The sequence below is a fragment of the Enoplosus armatus genome, chromosome 15 (genome assembly GCF_043641665.1).
Source record: "Enoplosus armatus isolate fEnoArm2 chromosome 15, fEnoArm2.hap1, whole genome shotgun sequence".
Lineage (NCBI taxonomy): Eukaryota > Metazoa > Chordata > Actinopteri > Centrarchiformes > Enoplosidae > Enoplosus > Enoplosus armatus.
In genome coordinates this window covers 20409392-20428761 of record NC_092194.1, presented here as the reverse complement: position 1 = coordinate 20428761, position 19370 = coordinate 20409392, and the positions used below count along the sequence as shown (strand labels likewise).

Genomic DNA, 19370 nt, shown 5'->3' with positions numbered 1-19370 from the left:
GGAAGTTTTTGGCCAAGCTAGTGGCTCTCGGGATGGTAATGCCGGTCTGTGGGTCCACCACTTTGATCCAGACTAAAATATCAAAAAAAATATTGGATGGATTACTATAAAATTTGGTCATATTCCCCTCAGGAGACATTACATGACAACATTTTCCTGTTGACCTTTGGTTTTAAGTGAAATTAAATTTGGTACAAACGTTCATGTCCCCCTCAGGATGGACTGAAATGAACTTTGGTGATCCCTTAACTTTTCATCTAGTGCCATCATCTGGTCAAAATGTGTCCAATACTTTGGTTTATGCCCAAATAACTGAAAAACCAATAACATTCACTTTGTGTTTAGTGCTAATTAACAAATGTAAACATGCTAACACGCCATACCTTCTTAAAATCTGCATGTTAGCATTGTCATTGTTAGCATGCTGATGTTAGCATTTAGCCCAAAGCACCATTGTACCGAAGTACAGCTGCTAGTTGTGTCTTGTTCACTTGTAACTCACCGACCCACATTGTCCAAAATATTGTTTATGCTGATTCATGTCCGGTGTGTCAATAATATTTTGTGCTTTAACGTGAGCATGTTATATTTAGAGTGAGCGTATGTTATGTAGTGCTCAAGACTTTTAAGAAATCACTGTCAAATCAAAGGTTTCACCAAATTTATTAATAAACTTAACTTACATTTAACACTTTAACAATATTCTGTAAATCAGAACGTGAAACGAAAGAACTATAAAATAACAGCTTGATATCTCCTTTTATTGCACATGTAAGTATGAAAATAAGAAACTATAACACTGATTTGACTTAAAAAATATACACTGTCAGAGAACTACACTTATTTCCCTATAAAACACAAATACAAACCGGCAAGAACACACACACTCATGCACTACTGGCCTGACATCTCTGCAGTAAAAAGCACCATATTCACCAGCAACAATATGACCCATAGCTTATACATTCATACAGTCACTGCAACACTCATTCTATCAGTTTACAGTTTTCTTCCCAGCCTGAGCAACATTTGAAGCAAGCTTTGTCTTTCTCCGTTATGTTCATCATGACACTGAGATAACATCACTTGTATTTTGCAGTGTTGTATTTTTTTTGAACTCGTCATACTTCCACACAAATCTAACACACAAACACTACAATACTGATACCGTACGACCAAAGTTTCAGCCCACTTTAAAGTGACTGAAATGAGGAGAACTGATGTATTACCATTTGATCATTTGACATGAACTGCGGAGAAAAACGGCCGAGTGGCGACAACGCTGGTTTCCTTCAAAGTGTCCGACAGAGTCTCTTTGACGGTTCTCCTGTCGGCTCTGGAGAGGTTGGTCTTCAGCTTGAGCAGCGCCGAAACATGCTTCTCACTGTGGGTGAAAGAAGGGAGGGAAAGGTTAAATATCAACATTTTAATTGTATTATTTACTATTACGATCTCAGAGACAGAGACGCGATGGTAGAGTGAAGAGATAAGGTGATCAAATAAAGACATCATTTCATCGTTTCATCTGCAGCAGTAGCAGCGAGTGATGAATTCATCCCATAGAAGTTATTTCAGCCAACATGGAAGGTACAGTAACGGTTGCACGGAGCAGTTAACTTAACATTTTTTTAAGTCAGTTAAAGAAATATACTATCTAATCTAATCTAGTCACGAATGTGGCTCTTTTTCTGGCGTAAGAAGATGAAACTGCCTACAAAGCTCCGATTGTCTTCTTCTTTTTCTTTCAACCTAGGAAACAGCTGCCAACGAGCACCATGAACAGCGAACACCCGACCCAACCGCTGAAAAAGGTGGAAGTGGAAGCGGAAGATGTGGCCGGTGATTCAGTGGTGTGGAACCGGGGAGGGCCGCGTTGTATCTCAGGCGTAAATTCTCGCAGCTACTTTTACTTTTACTTCCAGCTCTTTTATAAAGCTGTGATGTGTTTGGAACTAGTTGCAGACCTGGGTTTACCTTTCCACAATTTTTTGTTATAAAGTCCAGTGGTGGAAAGTACTTTTTATGCTACTTTATACTTGTACTCTACTACATTTCAGTGGGAAACATTGTACATTTTACTTCACTACATTTGTTTGACAGTTGCAGTTACTTGTTACTGCTGTAGTTACTGATTATAATACTTTTACTAGAATAAGATTTTGAATGAAGGACTTTTGTTGTAATGGAGTTATTATACATCGTGGTACTGGTACTTTTACTTAAGTAAAAGATCTGAGTACTTTTTCCACCACTGATAAAGTCATATTTAAGAACTACGACTCAAAGACATTTAGAGAACTAACCTAGGTGTTGCAACACAGACTATGTACACAATATAAGTATGTGGACAAGCATACACAAGTTCTGCCACATAACCACAAATGATCGTTTTAAGATTCTTTTGGTGTACAAATTAAACAAACGAGATACAACACGTTAGTGATAGCGAGGTTTCCTGAGTGCTGGTGGGACCATTTTGTTATTTTTGGACAGAGCCAGGTTAGCTGGTCCCTCCTGTTTCCCGTCTTCACGCTAAACTAACCTGGCTCCAGCTGTCTGCTCTACAGACATGAGAATGATATCGATCTCATCATCTAATTCTTGTGTATTCCTTTAAGGTTTGTGTTCACTATCCTGCGTTTAAGTGTAGCACATCACTCTAACCGACACTGGCAACTCCCCGATAAAACTGCCGCATGTCCCCTTTGAGCTCATAATATCATCCTGCTGCCAGGAAACATCTGAACATATTTTTGCTTCCTGTTGCCCCTCAGCGCTCTCGGAAAAGAGGACTTGTTTATGCTCGTCCTGAAGTTATGCAAACAACTCACATCACGACGCTTCTCTGTCCTCATCAGGTCAGTTACACAACAGACCTAATTAAGACCAGTGCACGTCTGTGTGAAGTGTTTTAAAAGTTAATCCAAAATGTGTGTGCAAAGGTTACCTGAGGTCAGGAAAAGCAGTTCCCAGTGATACTACTTGCATCTGTATGGCGGGCAGGTCTTGGAGTTTCAGCACTTCTGCAATCTTGGTCAGGATTTCTTTCAACCAATCCTCCTCTGATCCCTGTGAAGATAAAGCATCAGTTCCATCAGTTCAGTCCAGTAATCAGTCTTCAGACTGGACTTTCCCTGGATCACATGTTAATCACAGTCTGTGGTCTGTTCGGTTTCTTTGCCATTTCAGATGTTGAACTATCACATGCTAAAACCAAAACCGAACGTTTCGTCACAACACTTGAGTCTCACCATTCTGACGAATAAATCGTGCAAGCTCTCGGCGTCGTCTTTCACGGTGGCGTAGGCCTTCAGCTGCAGCTCCTTGTCCTTCAGTTTGACTTCTCCTCTCAGGAGCCTCCTCACGTATTCTGCCGTCACTTCCTGGTACAGCTGGCCAATCAGCTTCTGAAATGAATCCAATCATCAAATCAGAAATCAGTATAACAGAGAAACAGTTTCAGCTTAAAACTGAATTGCTTTTAACTTGTTTGATGAACCAGAGAAGATGTTAAACTGAGAGATACAACCATACCAGAGTTTTGGGTGCATTTTCCCTCACATTCAGGCAGCCATTGGTTTCCATTCATTTCTTTACAGTTCGACAGTCAGTGTGCAGACTGTAGAAACTAGCTTGAGTTGTTTAATCACAGTAAATGTCATTTTTTCGTGTTCTGCTAATTAATTTTCACACTATATAGAAATGAATTGAATCCAATGGCTGCCTGGAAGGAAAAATACATTCAAAACATGTAAACACAGCGTGCTTTGGAAAACGGTTGCTGTGTTTCATGCTTCCTTCAGTCTACCTGGTGACAGGATTCAATCGATCCCTGAAGATCCTGAAGCTCTTTTTCAGCGCTGACCAGCAGCTTCTCAAACAGGGACTTATTCAGCCAGTCACTGGTTCCCAGTTTGCGGTACTGTGGCTGTGTGAGGTACAAACATGACGCATTAGCCAGTTCACACTTTCATCGTGTCGTGAATTTTTATGTATATATAAAATATAATATACATGCATTTAATACATTTCTGTTAAGAAGACAACTAAATTTAAGGTTTATTTTAGACGTTTATACATTTATTTATTGATTATAAAGCCATGCTGCTTGGACTATTAATACGCATGATAGTGAAATTAGAAGAAAAACATATTACGGACATAGAATTTATGGAAATATAAGGAAAAATCATCTGACACATTGCAATATCCACAGGAAATAGTCTTTAACTTACCTTGAGGACCTCGTGCACAGGTTTTAATAAATACGTGTGGGCAGATTGTTTCATGTCATTCAGAACAAACAAACAGTTTTGCCGCACATCCTCCGGGAACAGATGGCTCTTCTCAACGAGGACGTCCCTGCAGAGAGACCACACGAGTCACATGAGCTCACGGGGAGATCAAGCAGACCGACGCCTCAGAGCCTGAATGTCAGAAACGTACCTGAACTGTTCGATACAGCCGAGGTTCGCCTTGATGAACGGCCGGCTGTTGGCTTTGTTTTGCTTCATGATGTCGTTTTGGAAGCTCCTGAACCTGCAGGAGGTGTCGTTGTTATTAAGTATGAGACAAAATGCCTTTTAAAGTGGTGCTATTTCGAAGAAAAACCCTCAGTCTTGTTACCTCTGCATTAAATCCCTCAGGTGGCACGTCATGTTCTGGGCCTTGTGCCGGTCTCCCACAACTTTTTCAGCTGAAGTCACCATACCATTGACAAGCTACAGACAGACGGAGGATACGCATCAATGACAGCATTTTAGTACTACTGTAAAGTACTGAGAGAAAACATTCCCTGTGTGACAGTTTTCGTCAATGAAAGACCCAAAAAGCACTTTACACAGTCAAGAAACTGAACCCCTGAAGTCCGGCAGTGTGACTTATCAGACTGCAGGCTGACCTTCACAGCAAATAACTTTCTATAAATAGTTCAAAGTGCTTCCTCACTGTCTTCGTTGTTGGTTAATCTTTCTCTCAAAGTTTAGAAAGTTTGTTTCTTCTCCGGTTTGACTTCAGTTAATATATGAAACATAGTTAATGTTGTTGCCTCATGATCACATGAAGCGTTTCATTTCATGTTATAATTTAGTGATTTCAGCATAACAAGTGTTATTACGCCATCTTGACATAAGCTGGATCAATAACTGTAACAGTCAACTCAACATAACAGAAGCATTTTGTGTGAAAACTTTCTTTTTTATATTGAGATCGTGATCAGAAATGAACAAGTCATGAAAGTACAGTACAGTACCGTGTACTGTATAGCCGCCTCAGCACCATGTTGTCTCACTGATTCTGTACCTGAATGATGTCGTAGGCCACAGGACTGAAGAAGCAGCCGTCCTCTCTCGTCGGCTCCTCTCCTTTATTCCACTTCTGCTTCGCTTCCTCCAGGACTCGGCCGATGAAGGTCGTCAGCTCATCCTGAACGCACGACAACATGCTGCCGTCACTTTCAGCCACACTTTGATCATAAATTACTCCCATCACACATTACATACTAAAACTCTAAAGCTGCAGTAGCAACTACAATGTTCTCTACCACCCACAACGAGCGGTTGGAACAAACACTAGAATAGGTCAATAAGATTAAAAGGGATTATTCTCTGGAGAGCAGGAACAATCTCAGTAAATTTCATGGCAATCTACCATTTAGATTTTGAGATTTCCTGTTTAAAAATGTGGCTTTTTGGTGGTACTTCAGATTAGGTCAGAAGGCCCCCAAAATACGTTAGCATTCATCCGCTGGCGACCGTGAATATCCACGGCAATCTGACCTTGAGTTGTTGATACAGCTGACTCTGGACATCAAACTACTGTTAACCATACAGAAGGAAGGAAGCTCTGGTTACCTGTTGTTTTCTCAGGTATTGTTCCTCCAGAGGGTCCAGTAGCTTTTTAGGCAGCAGCTTTCCCAACGCTTCGACATCGATCTCACAGGCCAGCTCCGGCTTCTGAAGCATTCTGACACAGAGAGCAGATATAAAAGACTGAACACCAGAGTGTGACTGTGTGGAAACAACTCAGAGCAAACTGTAGAACAAAATCTAGTCTGTCTTTTTGCTGCTGCGTTCGGGCGTATTCTGTAACGTACCGAGGGTGCAGAACTACTTTCTACACTTTCAGGGTGAAAGTGGTGCTTCCTCTTTTCATTTCACAGATTTAATGATACAGTCCTGAAGGATGGCTTTGGGTGGAGGACGAGGAAATGGTTAAAGAAAGTTTTTTGTCTTTTTGATACCTTAAATGTGGACCGTGAACAATTATATTCTGTAAATGTTGTGTGCATTTCTACATAGCAAGACAAAAAGTCTAATTTAGTGCTGTTCCAGTGCTCCCTTGAGAAGCTAATGTCCTGTGACCCTTTAAAACAAAGCGATATCTACCTATATATAATAATCTCTAGTGATTAATAAAAAGATGATCGGGAAAGTCACTGCGTAGCACGAAAGCGATAAACAGAATAAACAGGCGAGTTTATCTTCTGGAGAGCATGAATCTGCTCGTTTGATTGTAATATTTCTTTGGTACATGTGGAAGTTTTGGCTCGATCGTGGCAAAAGAGTGGGAGAGGTGAGCAGCAAAAACACCAGGATTCATCCTCTAGAGACCACGAATAGCCACAACAAGTCCTGGGACAAACCACTTTGGTATCATGGACCAACACAAAACAGAATGGACCCAGAAGTATGAGGCTCTAATAAACAAGTGAAGACCTGACTCACTGTGGATAAAACTCGTTCACCCAGCGCAGGAGGAAAGTGCAGTCCTTGTCGTCCAGACCGAAGTCTGCGATCTGTCCGAGTCTGGTGCTGAGGGCTTGGTGGTACAACCTGACGTAAAAATTACAGATGTCCAGCTCGGGCGGGTAGCAGCTCTTCACCACTTCCACCACCAACAGCATGTCCTCCTTCAGCCGCCTGCCCATGCTGTGGACGTCTGCCCTGACAGACGACTGCTCCACCTGGTCAGCGGTGGGCGTTGGGGGGTTGTCTATGCGCCCCTCCACCAAGCTGCGAAGCGTCGAGTCGTGGAGCTTCTTCCAGCATCTGGGCCTCCAGGACGGTGGCGTCAGATCCCTCTGTTTCCACCGCTGGTCCTGGTCCTCCTCCTGGTTCACGGCCTTCACGGCAGACCTCAGAGCCTCCGTGCTGACCTCTCCCGAGCTGAGAGAAAGTGTCAGAGTCTGCAGCACGAGGCCTTCCAGGTCTTTGTAGTCTGCAGCAAGTTTATCTACTTCCTCCTTGTGATGTTTGAGCGCCTCGTCCTCCATTATCTCCCCAAACAGACGCCCCTCTCTGTCCATCAGCAGCTGGCTGGCCTCACACAAGCGTTGTGCCTCAAGGATTTGCTCATACGTGAGGACCACTGAGGAGGAAATGTTACAGATGTTTATATAACCAACTGAGGCACGTAAACTCCCTGGAATGGCTGGACGAAATACAGATTATATTCAGGGCTGCAGCTCACGATTATTCGTGATTAATGGTTTGATCTACACAGAGTCAGAAAAGGTGTTCACTATAGCCCCAGATGACATCCTCAAATTGCTTTTGTTTGTATGACCAACAGTGCAAAAACATTTAGTTTACTATGACGTAACAGAAGAAAAGGGAGCAAATCGTCACATCAAATGCTTGTTTTATTTTCTCTATCCACAACTTAAATGATTAATGCATTATTAAAATAATCCTTTCAGCTGTGACAATACTCATTAATCTAAAGACTCATTGTTTTATTATCCCTCCAGCAGTCCTCTGATGTTCCTATGGGGACTTTTTTAACAGATAATTAACTTTCATGTCGGTTCCTAAAGCATTAAGTCTCCTCCTGAACAGGGAGGTGGACTGATGGTCTGCGGTCGCATTCCAACATGCTTCACAGAGGATGGTCATCGCTAAAAGATAACGGCCGGATGTTTGTGATTTAACTGACCGTTTTGGGGCTCCTCTTCCTGGGGTGAGTGGTGTCCATCAGGCGCGCTGTTGACACCGGCCGGACCTCTGGGGCTTCTCCTGAAGTTAAACCATCTTCCGCCCGCAGATCTGCCACTTAGATCCGGGAGAAAGTTGAGCCTGAAGCCGTCTGTCTCTGTCCGCATCGTTATCCAGGCGGAGAAGCGGGACCAACAAGCTATGGAGACACAAAGCCGCCAAATGTTTATTAATTTATACAAAAAAAACCAAGTGAAAAGTTGCTTCCTGTGGTATTTTCAACATAAAACTCTAATGAACACATTTTTAGGTTTTTGAGGAATCTGTTAAGCAACAGTTACATTAAAGGAATAAATAAATAAAATCATTGAACAGCCTCGTGTCCTGAGGTACCATATCATCATCATCATCATCATCCTCATCACAGTATAATAAAAGTGAAAACGTGTTTGTATTTCAAGAATAATACAAAGAGAAAGGACACAGATGTGTAAATAACAGAAATAAAAATAAACGTTTCAGCTCGTTTTCAGCTTCATCACTTTTCAAATCCGAATGAACAAATAAGTAAATGCAAATGTAGTTTTAAACCAGATCTTTCCCCGCACATCAAATCTGACAGTAACTGTACCGAGAAGTAAGTTGCTCAGAAACTTTCTTGAGAGTAAACTGACTCTAACTCTAACTCTAACTCTCTTAATGTGACGTTACTCACCCTGATCTCACGTCGCTGCTCTGTTAGGAGCAAGTACAGCAGCTCTGAGCTGGAGGGTCTTTTTAAAGAGGAGGAGGAGGAGGAAGAGGAGGAGGAGGAGCCCCCTGCTCTAGATGATTATATGGAAATGATTCCCCAGAACAGGAAGTACACACACAGACTTCTTTTAGAAGCACTAGTGAGGAGATTGGTCACTTGTCTGTGGCTGAGAGTGAAATCTCTCTCTCTCTCTCAGATGTTCGTGGTCTTCAGTGAATGAATCCTAATGACTTTGGTGATCCTTACTTGTTTGTAAGTTAATTAATTAATTTGAAAAAAAGATATTCAATTTACTATAAATCTAACAACAAGGAAAAGCAGCAAATTCTGACATCTGAGAAGCTGGAACCATCAAATGTTTGGCTTGAAAACTGACTTAAAGGATTTATAGATGATCAAAACAGTTTGTGTCAGTTGATTAATTGACAAATCGCTGCAGCTCTACATGTGTGTGATAAGCATTACAGATTACAAGATAAATGATCTGTGCTTGTGTTGTTTACCCAATAAGTTCTCCTTGTGGTCATGTGAATCATGGCGGTACCACTGTACTGTTCACTTTGGTTTCTTTTAATCACGACCACGATCTTTTCCAAACCAGAACCGAGTAGGTTTTGTCGCTAAATCTAACAAAACCTAAACCATAAAGGGGCAGATTAGAAAACTGCTGTAAATGGGTTGATGGTGGCTTATATATTTTTCTTTTCTTATATATATATATATATATATGCTTATATAGTTCACTTTTGTCCCTTGTTGTGAATTCAAGGGATACGAATCAACACTATTTGAGAGTTATTCTGTCATTAACACATCAACATGTATTAGAAATGTAAATTCTTATGAAGTTAATAATATGTGTATTCATTATTTCACAGTATATTTGTATTTACTGTCTTCAGAAAGTACCGAGACCCTCTACTTTCTTCAAATTTGATTTAAATTCTTTATAGAAACAACATGTGCACTTTTTAATACCTCACAGATCCTCTGCATTAGATTGGAGGAGGCGTGTTGTTTAAACATGACCTTCTGGTGTCTCCACAGGACGCTCAGAGACTTGTCCTGAAGCCATTACAGTGTTTTTTTATATATATAGATATATATATATCTATATATATGTATATACACAGCAGGGTCCAAAAGTCTGAGACCACATTGAAAATCTCAAATATTTTCACGTAAACCTGCAAATAATCACAAAGTTTGAGGCTTCAGAAACATTTAAAAACACAATAAGTTGTGACACGTAAAATGAAGAAATATTGTCATTCAGCAGTTAAATTGAAGCAAATTTGTGGCTTCGACCAACTTAACTCCTTCGTACCAAAAGGTCAGATTTCTTTGAGTTGATCGACGACACTCAGATGGACTTGATCTACTCATCCGAGGCTCGTTTCATGAATTAATAATAAATTAAATCCTCAGAGCTTTGTCAGACCGTACGCTGGTGCAGTGGGTTCCTCCTGGTGCAGGACAACCCCCGCCTCATGGGGCCAGAGTGTGTAGGCAGTTCCTGGGTGACGAAGGCATTGATGCCATTGACTGGCCCTCACGTTCCCCAGACCTGAATCCAGTGGAGACCCTCTGGGACATTATGTATCGGTGCATCCGACGCCGCCAAGTAGCGCCGCAGGCTCTCCAGGAGCTCACTGATGCCCTGATCCAGGTCTGGGAGGAGACCCCCCAGGATACCATCCTCCGATGTGTGATTGAACTGTTCCCTTATTTTTTTTGAGCAGTGTACAATGAAATGACTTCATATGATAATACTTGTAAAAGGGACTTTTTAGAATATATATATCTTGTCCAACAGTTTTATATCACACATGATGTTTCGTACAGATTTCATACTCGTGTTAGAAGACTACGAGACGAACAAGATTTAAATTAAATTATATTTGTCTTACTGTATGTGATATTTTCATATACATTTCATTCAAAATTATAATAACAATTTTTTTACACATACAATAGAGTAGTAGTACAATAGTAGACTGTTTCTATTTGTGTCAGCCATGTTTTCCATCCCTTTTGTGGTCAATACTAACATTTTACACCCATAAACCCTGCTGATGACTTCAATAACCAGCCGATGCTCTGTTGTAAATGTTTTTTCTTACCTTTTGCTCTGCAGGATCTGCAGCGAAAACGACTGCGAAGCGTCAAACACATTTCTCCTGAAGGCAGCAGAGTCTCACAGGTGTGTCGAGTTCAGGCGTCTCTGCGGCAGGTCGTCGTAACACTGAGGGGTATAAGATGCAGACGAAACATTTGATGTCAGGATGTTGGTTAAGTCACACTGTGAGAAAGTCCGCTCTGCTTTCCATTTATACACCAATGCACCGATTGCACATTTCCTCTGAGAGCTTACGCTTATGGTGTGAGAATGAATGCTTGAACGGTTTAACAGTACACGTACAGTTTAGAAATGTCCCCGGCCTCTCACGCTGTGGGAAAGGTGATATTTTAGAGGCAAAATCAAATCAACTTTTTTTTCAGACCAGAGAACATTTGTTCGTTGTTTATCCTCCATAAATCCTGGCGTAACTGCCTCCATACAACCAATAACACAAAGTCCAGGCAAAATACAAAGCATACGTTTACAATAAATGTTTACCTTTCAAAGCATGAATATAGTTCACACCACAAACTGACATCTTAGAAAAGTGTTCTCACTTCCTTAGAAAACAGAGAAGTTCAGGTTTAAATTAGTTTTTTCAGCTCTGGCCTCGACAACTTTTATTTTTAATTACGTTAAAGTCACACAACAGTTTCTCACTCACCTTTATAATATAAGCAGTGTTGTTTCCAGCACCACACATACAGCAGTAGGCCCAGCTTACTTGAATTTAAGGATATCATTACTCACTCAAACAAATAAATATGACTTTGCTGCACCAAAAGTAGTAAATTATGATGTGATCTGATCGATGTGATAGTTATTGATCAGTATCTGTGGCAGATGGTCTTATGAATGAGATGAGACATTAGATACCACTTTTATGTCTGTGTGTTACCGTAAGTACTGAGCTGGTATCAGGATGTGGTTAGCTTAGCTTAGCTTAGCTTAGCATAAAGACTGGAAGCTAAGGGAAACAGCTAGCCTGGCTCTGTCCGAAAGTTCAAGTTCATACACCTGCCAACACCTCTAAAGCTCAATAATCAGCACGTTATATTGCATTTATTTACCCCGTCCAACACGTGTGTGACAACATAAACGGAGCTCAAGGTCCGCCACAACTAGCTTTTTCTGAGATTTCACTGGTTGATGCATTTCTAAGCTCAGGAAAAGCTAGTACGTGGATTCTGTGTTGAGATTATTTTCATTCATGCTGATCCTAAGGTCTCAACTTTGACCCAAACTTTCATGCGTTAGACGTTTTTTGGTTTTAGGGTGATTTACGTGCTGGAACTGTTTATCCACCCAGAACCTCTGAGGAGCGTCTCCAGCTGTAGCGCAGGTTGCCAGATATAGTGGGTCACCACAGGCTTTGGCACCAAACCTGGCAACCTTACTGTGATGATAATAGATATCTTTGTGTTCACATTTGGATCATGGATTGAACGTTTTTTTGAAAAAGATTTTCAATATTTGTTCAGTAATAGTGTTTGAGTCTCTTTGTTTTTTGACTCTATTTCTTTCCAGAATGACTCAAGAACCGTTGTGGTCGAGTTGACATGCAACCAGTGTGTCGGCATGTGATGACCTGTTTTCCAAAACATGAGCCAAATGCAAAGTGAAAGTATCAGAAGAGCTGCTGCAGCTTGCTGCTGGAAAGTGAAAGAAAGCAGATGTCATGAAATTGAGACATGCAGATCAGCGACCACAGCAAACACGTACATATGGCTTTAGAGAGAGCCTTTATAGGAAATAAGGTGTTTATTATAAGCTTTTATTTTATGTATTACTGCGGGGAAGTTCAGATTTTTGTCAGTGATGATGCTGTGATTGAAGGAGCTGTGCCTGACTCCCTCAAGTGTTTCACGTTCACAAAGCTGAGATATTGTATTGTTATTATATTTTGTAGGTTAAAGAGGGTGACCCCATAAACAAATCAAGCAGTGTTGGCTCTGGTGAGGTCGGGAGATGTGAGTTATCATTTCGTAGCAGCAGATTACAAAAACATATTGTGCATAGAGGATTTTTCTGTTAACTGCTTGAAAAACACAAACAAAACAAAAGAACAATTTTAAGTAAGAAAATTTAAAATGGCATCTCACTTAAACATTTGAGATCCTTTATTTCAGTTAAGAAAAACAAAACATGAAAAACCTCCAAATTCAAAAACTTTAATCTTCAAACGACAAGAACAGTCCACTCAGATCATGTTTCCTCCATCAGAGTCTGGTTCACAAACTCTGAACAATCTTCAACAGTGGAGAAGAAACAAAGTCTTCCCACCAGTTTCCTGCTCTGAAGGAAACATCTTAACTCTTCATCGTGGGCAGCGAGACCAAACTCTGTAGAAACACATTTCTCAAGTCAACGACTACAGAAATGATCCCTGAAAGTATAGTCTTGGTTTGTTCTGGATGTTTCTCAGGGTCTTATGTCTGGAGACGAGGACTTTTACCGCTGGTGGACTCATGTGGTCCAGAGGGACCCTCCTCCTACAATCACAGCAGCACTACTGACAGACAGGCCTCTTTTTTTGTAGTGTAACAAAGCCGACAGCAGCACTAACACTATCTTACTAGTCAGGTTTCCATTTAAATGTGGAGCAAATTTTAACTTCAAGAATTTCCAGAAAATCTGCAAAAGAAAATGCAAATCAATGCACGTTTCCTTCCAACACTGTCATGATGTGATTGTAGGAGGAGGGTCCCTCTGGACCACAGGAGTCCACCAGCAGTAAAAGTCCTCGTCTCCAGACATAAGACCCTGAGAAACATCCAGAACAAACCAAGACTATACTTTCAGGGATCATTTCTGTAGTCGTTGACTTGAGAAATGTGTTTCTACAGAGTTTGGTCTCGCTGCCCACGATGAAGAGTTAAGATGTTTCCTTCAGAGCAGGAAACTGGTGGGAAGACTTTGTTTCTTCTCCACTGTTGAAGATTGTTCAGAGTTTCTAAACCAGACTCTGATGGGAGAAACATGATCTGAGTGGACTGTTCATGTTGTTTAAAGAAGAAGCCTTTGTCTTTAATGATCATTAAAGCTGGTTAACAGACACCTGCTCAGGTTGAAGTTGAGCAGAACTCTGTTCAGAATGAATCTGTAGTCTCTAAACTTCATGTTCTAATAAAATGATAAATGTTTAAGTTGTGCACCAAAACTAGCAGAAGAGTGAAGGAGATGTGAACCAGTCACAGTCTGCACATGCCCTGAGAGGAGGTCTAATCAGGCAACATGTAGTGAAAACACCTGTGTTGGTGGACCATGAGTGTGCAGGGTCTTCACAGCTCCTGTACACCTGCACAGGTGTTTTCAACTGTTCTGGCTGATTAGACTTCTGCTCAGGTTGAAGCTGGATGGAGGATTGCTGGGAAATACCAAGTCACCAAACTCCCAGCACTAATTACCACATTTACACTGAGTCACATCATGCATCTTGTGTGGATCGAAAAGTTCAAGTTAAGTGTGAACGCATCCAAGAAGTTTAAAATCTGATCCACTGAGCTGCTGATCCAAACACAGTTTACTGCTGTTTCCATAAAAGAAAGAAACAAGAAAGTTTTAAAGCTAAACTAAAATAAACTGCGTTTCTGTTGTGTGTTTTTTATAGCTACATAACAGTCCACTCAGATCATGTTTCCTCCATCAGAGTCTGGTTTAGAAACTCTGAACAATCTTCAACAGTGGAGAAGAAACAAAGTCTTCCCACCAGTTTCCTGCTCTGAAGGAAACATCTTAACTCTTCATCGTGGGCAGCGAGACCAAACTCTGTAGAAACACATTTCTCAAGTCAACGACTACAGAAATGATCCCTGAAAGTATAGTCTTGGTTTGTTCTGGATGTTTCTCAGGGTCTTATGTCTGGAGACCAGGACTTTTACCGCTGGTGGACTCCTGTGGTTCAGAGGGACCCTCCTCCTGCAATCACAGCAGCACCACTGACGCATTAAGCATTTATAAAGTTAATATTTTGGACTGAATTCAATTCATTTTTAATGGAATCACTGCAGTCAGTGTTTTTGTATTTGTGATGTGTGACACACACATTTATTCTGCCAACAACACTTTCAGGGATAATTTCTTTAGTTCCTGATTGATTTGACAGTTTTGGAAGTGACAAGTCTGCTGTCACACATCAAGACAAGTAACGTCTTCTGACGTCATGTCAGTGATGATTCACAAAAATGAAACAATCTGTCAGTGGTGCTGCTGTGATTGCAGGAGGAGGGTCCCTCTGGACCACATGAGTCCACCAGCAGTAAAAGTCCTCGTCTCCAGACATAAGACCCTGAGAAACATCCAGAACAAACCAAGACTATACTTTCAGGGATCATTTCTGTAGTCGTTGACTTGAGAAATGTGTTTCTACAGAGTTTGGTCCCGCTGCCCACGATGAAGAGTTAAGATGTTTCCTTCAGAGCAGGAAACTGGTGGGAAGACTTTGTTTCTTCTCCACTGTTGAAGATTGTTCAGAGTTTCTGAACCAGACTCTGATGCAGGAAACATATTCTGAGTGGACTGTTACGTAGCTGTAAAAAACAAAAAAATCTTTTTTGTTACTATCTTTTATGGAAACAGCAGTAAACCGTGTTTGGATCAACAGCTCAGTGGATCAGATTTTAAACTTCTTGGATGCGTTCACACTTAACTTGAACTTTTCGATCCACACAAGATGCATGATGTGACTCAGTGTAAATGTGGTAATTAGTGCTGGGAGTTTGGTGACTTGGTATTTCCCAGCAATCCTCCATCCAGCTTCAACCTGAGCAGAAGTCTAATCAGCCAGAACAGTTGAAAACACCTGTGCAGGTGTACAGGAGCTGTGAAGACCCTGCACACTCATGGTCCACCAACACAGGTGTTTTCACTACATGTTGCCTGATTAGACCTCCTCTCAGGGCATGTGCAGACTGTGACTGGTTCACATCTCCTTCACTCTTCTGCTAGTTTTGGTGCACAACTTAAATATTTATCATTTTATTAGAACATGAAGTTTAGAGACTACAGATTCATTCTGAACAGAGTTCTGCTCAACTTCAACCTGAGCTGGTGTCTGTTAACCAGCTTTAATGATCATTAAAGACAAAGTCTTCTTCTTTAAACAACATAAACAGTCCACTCAGGTCATGTTTCCTCCATCAGAGTCTGGTTTAGAAACTCTGAACAATCTTCAACAGTGGAGAAGAAACAAAGTCTTCCCACCAGTTTCCTGCTCTGAAAGAAACATCTTAACTCTTCATCGTGGGCAGCGAGACCAAACTCTGTAGAAACACATTTCTCAAGTCAACGACTACAGAAATGATCCCTGAAAGTATAGTCTTGGTTTGTTCTGGATGTTTCTCAGGGTCTTATGTCTGGAGACCAGGACTTTTACCGCTGGTGGACTCCTGTGGTTCAGAGGGATCCTCCTCCTGCAATCACAGCAGCACCACTGACGCATTAAGCATTTATAAAGTTAATATTTTGGACTGAATTCAATTCATTTTTAATGGAATCACTGCAGTCAGTGTTTTTGTATTTGTGATGTGTGACACACACATTTATTCTGCCAACAACACTTTCAGGGATAATTTCTTTAGTTCCTGATTGATTTGACAGTTTTGGAAGTGACAAGTCTGCTGTCACACATCAAGACAAGTAACGTCTTCTGACGTCATGTCAGTGATGATTCACAAAAATGAAACAATCTGTCAGTGGTGCTGCTGTGATTGCAGGAGGAGGGTCCCTCTGGACCACAGGAGTCCACCAGCGGTAAAAGTCCTCGTCTCCAGACATAAGACCCTGAGAAACATCCAGAACAAACCAAGACTATACTTTCAGGGATCATTTCTGTAGTCGTTGACTTGAGAAATGTGTTTCTACAGAGTTTGGTCCCGCTGCCCACGATGAAGAGTTAAGATGTTTCCTTCAGAGCAGGAAACTGGTGGGAAGACTTTGTTTCTTCTCCACTGTTGAAGATTGTTCAGAGTTTGTGAACCAGACTCTGATGCAGGAAACATATTCTGAGTGGACTGTTACGTAGCTGTAAAAAACAAAAAAATCTTTTTTGTTACTATCTTTTATGGAAACAGCAGTAAACCGTGTTTGGATCAACAGCTCAGTGGATCAGATTTTAAACTTCTTGGATGCGTTCACACTTAACTTGAACTTTTCGATCCACACAAGATGCATGATGTGACTCAGTGTAAATGTGGTAATTAGTGCTGGGAGTTTGGTGACTTGGTATTTCCCAGCAATCCTCCATCCAGCTTCAACCTGAGCAGAAGTCTAATCAGCCAGAACAGTTGAAAACACCTGTGCAGGTGTACAGGAGCTGTGAAGACCCTGCACACTCATGGTCCACCAACACAGGTGTTTTCACTACATGTTGCCTGATTAGACCTCCTCTCAGGGCATGTGCAGACTGTGACTGGTTCACATCTCCTTCACTCTTCTGCTAGTTTTGGTGCACAACTTAAACACTTATCATTTTATTAGAACATGAAGTTTAGAGACTACAGATTCATTCTGAACAGAGTTCTGCTCAACTTCAACCTGAGCAGGTGTCTGTTAACCAGCTTTAATGATCATTAAAGATAAAGTCTTCTTCTTTAAACGACATAAACAGTCCACTCAGATCATGTTTCCTCCATCAGAATCTGGTTCACAAACTCTGAACAATCTTCAACAGTGGAGAAGAAACAAAGTCTTCCCACCAGTTTCCTGCTCTGAAGGAAACATCTTAACTCTTCATCGTGGGCAGCGAGACCAAACTCTGTAGAAACACATTTCTCAAGTCAACGACTACAGAAATGATCCCTGAAAGTATAGTCTTGGTTTGTTCTGGATGTTTCTCAGGGTCTTATGTCTGGAGACGAGGACTTTTACCGCTGGTGGACTCCTGTGGTCCAGAGGGACCCTCCTCCTGCAATCACAGCAGCACCACTGACAGACAGGCCTCTTTTTTTGTAGTGTAACAAAGCCGACAGCAGCACTAACACTATCTTACTAGTCAGGTTTCCATTTAAATGTGGAGCAAATTTTAACTTCCAGAATTTCCAGAAAATCTGCAAAAGAAAATGCAAATCAATGCACGTTTCCTTCCAACACTGTCATGATGTGATTGTCGGAGGAGGGTCCCTCTGGACCACAGGAGTCCACCAGCGGTAAAAGTCCTCGTCTCCAGACATAAGACCCTGAGAAACATCCAGAACAAACCAAGACTATACTTTCAGGGATCATTTCTGTAGTCGTTGACTTGAGAAATGTGTTTCTACAGAGTTTGGTCTCGCTGCCCACGATGAAGAGTTAAGATGTTTCCTTCAGAGCAGGAAACTGGTGGGAAGACTTTGTTTCTTCTCCACTGTTGAAGATTGTTCAGAGTTTGTGAACCAGACTCTGATGGAGGAAATATGGTCTGAGTGGATTTTATTAAGTTAAAGATGAAAATGTTAGCTTTTCTTGTTATAGCATGTGACTACTTTCTACAGGAGTCTTGAGGCTCCCATTTTCTCTTTTCTTATTTATTGCTGCTGTAAAGTTTTGTCCATGTGGAGCCACATTCCTGGTTTTACCAAAGTCCACAATGTTTGCCTTTATTTTTGAGGTTAACACTTTTACCGAACAAACTGATATCAAATATTCAGCCCTTCAGGTCCAAACTGTTTGTTTGATACCGATATAATCCTTGAAGGGACTCAGACTTAGATGTGAGCTTTTCTGAGAAGGATTGGGAAATCATTATTCATCGAGTCCACTCACCCTTTCACTGTCCTCAACATGAGCACGTTGCCTCTTTACTGTAAAACACTCTGCTGTTGTCCATTATTACATAACTTCTATTATCAACACTATCAAAAGCCCTGTACGTGACCTCGGCATGTGTCTCCCTCTCCTCACCTATTTCAAACTTTTGTTCCAACTTTTCAACATCTGTGACATTCTCGGTAAGATGACGTACGTTGTGGATTAAATATATTCTTTGTTATGTTGTCCTTGAAGGTATCCAACCAAGCAGTTAAGATGTTGCGTGTTTCCTGTCTGTATCTTCAGTTTGTCCAATAAACGCCCCAAAATAACCTTCACAATTATTGTTATTATTGGGGGCAGCAGCAGTATTCATATTATCTGATGGTCAAAACCAGCATTTTTATTTTGTTTGTTTATTCCCAAAATAAAGGACTGCGAGGTTTCAAGCTGCACTCACATATCACCCCTTAAAGTGAAGTTATAAGCCCTGAAATTCTTCCTCTTTGCACAATAAATAATAAGAATGAGTCTTCATTTGTCATGTTTTGCACGGCAGCCGTCAAACACTCGGCCTCTGTGGTCTGTTTACTGACGTGCTGCTGGGAATTACTGTAAATAAGAAGTGATACTGGGTGCTTTTGATGGATTATTTTAATCCATATCAGGGACTTTTTAATCCAAAAAAGATACACAACCCAAAAAAACCTGACAGTTGATGACCCTGACCCTTTATCCACATGAAGATCCACTTCACTGACAAACTTATTTAAGTTTATTTTCATTTCGTTGAATCTTATTTTAACTCTAATTCTGCATTGTAATGTATCTTAAT

At 41.0% G+C, this 19370-nt stretch overlaps 1 protein-coding gene and 8 non-coding genes across 9 annotated transcripts; 4 read left to right on the top strand and 5 right to left on the bottom strand.

Moving 5' to 3' along the window:
• Positions 1 to 684: 684 nt before the first annotated feature.
• On the bottom strand, positions 685 to 8670 carry tnfaip2b (tumor necrosis factor, alpha-induced protein 2b). Its single transcript, XM_070920283.1, has 12 exons — positions 8650 to 8670; positions 7936 to 8133; positions 6726 to 7368; positions 5853 to 5964; positions 5302 to 5424; positions 4627 to 4721; positions 4447 to 4539; positions 4236 to 4362; positions 3809 to 3928; positions 3252 to 3407; positions 2948 to 3069; positions 685 to 1384 (listed from the first exon to the last, which is right to left on the bottom strand). Exons 2-12 carry the CDS (start codon positions 8099 to 8101, stop codon positions 1237 to 1239), a joined length of 1905 nt encoding a protein of 634 aa, XP_070776384.1. The 5' UTR covers positions 8102 to 8133; positions 8650 to 8670; the 3' UTR covers positions 685 to 1236.
• A 4335-nt stretch (positions 8671 to 13005) lies between these two features.
• On the bottom strand, positions 13006 to 13212 carry LOC139298336 (small nucleolar RNA U3). Its single transcript, XR_011598608.1, has one exon. It is a non-coding gene; the product is annotated as a small nucleolar RNA U3 (small nucleolar RNA).
• A 384-nt stretch (positions 13213 to 13596) lies between these two features.
• Positions 13597 to 13803, top strand: LOC139298345 (small nucleolar RNA U3). The gene has a single exon (XR_011598616.1). It is a non-coding gene; the product is annotated as a small nucleolar RNA U3 (small nucleolar RNA).
• A 628-nt stretch (positions 13804 to 14431) lies between these two features.
• LOC139298333 (small nucleolar RNA U3) lies at positions 14432 to 14638 on the bottom strand. Its single transcript, XR_011598605.1, has one exon. It is a non-coding gene; the product is annotated as a small nucleolar RNA U3 (small nucleolar RNA).
• Positions 14639 to 15121: 483 nt separating this feature from the next.
• Positions 15122 to 15328, top strand: LOC139298342 (small nucleolar RNA U3). Its single transcript, XR_011598613.1, has one exon. It is a non-coding gene; the product is annotated as a small nucleolar RNA U3 (small nucleolar RNA).
• Positions 15329 to 15924: 596 nt separating this feature from the next.
• On the bottom strand, positions 15925 to 16131 carry LOC139298344 (small nucleolar RNA U3). Its single transcript, XR_011598615.1, has one exon. It is a non-coding gene; the product is annotated as a small nucleolar RNA U3 (small nucleolar RNA).
• Positions 16132 to 16614: 483 nt separating this feature from the next.
• Positions 16615 to 16821, top strand: LOC139298341 (small nucleolar RNA U3). The gene has a single exon (XR_011598612.1). It is a non-coding gene; the product is annotated as a small nucleolar RNA U3 (small nucleolar RNA).
• Positions 16822 to 17417: 596 nt separating this feature from the next.
• On the bottom strand, positions 17418 to 17624 carry LOC139298337 (small nucleolar RNA U3). Its single transcript, XR_011598609.1, has one exon. It is a non-coding gene; the product is annotated as a small nucleolar RNA U3 (small nucleolar RNA).
• Positions 17625 to 18008: 384 nt separating this feature from the next.
• Positions 18009 to 18215, top strand: LOC139298343 (small nucleolar RNA U3). Its single transcript, XR_011598614.1, has one exon. It is a non-coding gene; the product is annotated as a small nucleolar RNA U3 (small nucleolar RNA).
• Positions 18216 to 19370: the final 1155 nt, after the last annotated feature.

Excerpts from the sequence above, each read along its gene's own strand:
- tnfaip2b (XM_070920283.1), bottom strand. The coding sequence starts at position 8,101 with ATGCGGACAGAGACAGACGGCTTCAGGCTCAACTTTCTCCCGGATCTA. Across the intron at positions 4,722-5,301 it reads TGGCCTACGACATCATTCAG|CTTGTCAATGGTATGGTGAC; the intron begins GTACAGAATCAG and ends GTCTGTCTGTAG. Across the intron at positions 3,070-3,251 it reads ACGATTTATTCGTCAGAATG|GGATCAGAGGAGGATTGGTT; the intron begins GTGAGACTCAAG and ends TTATCTTCACAG.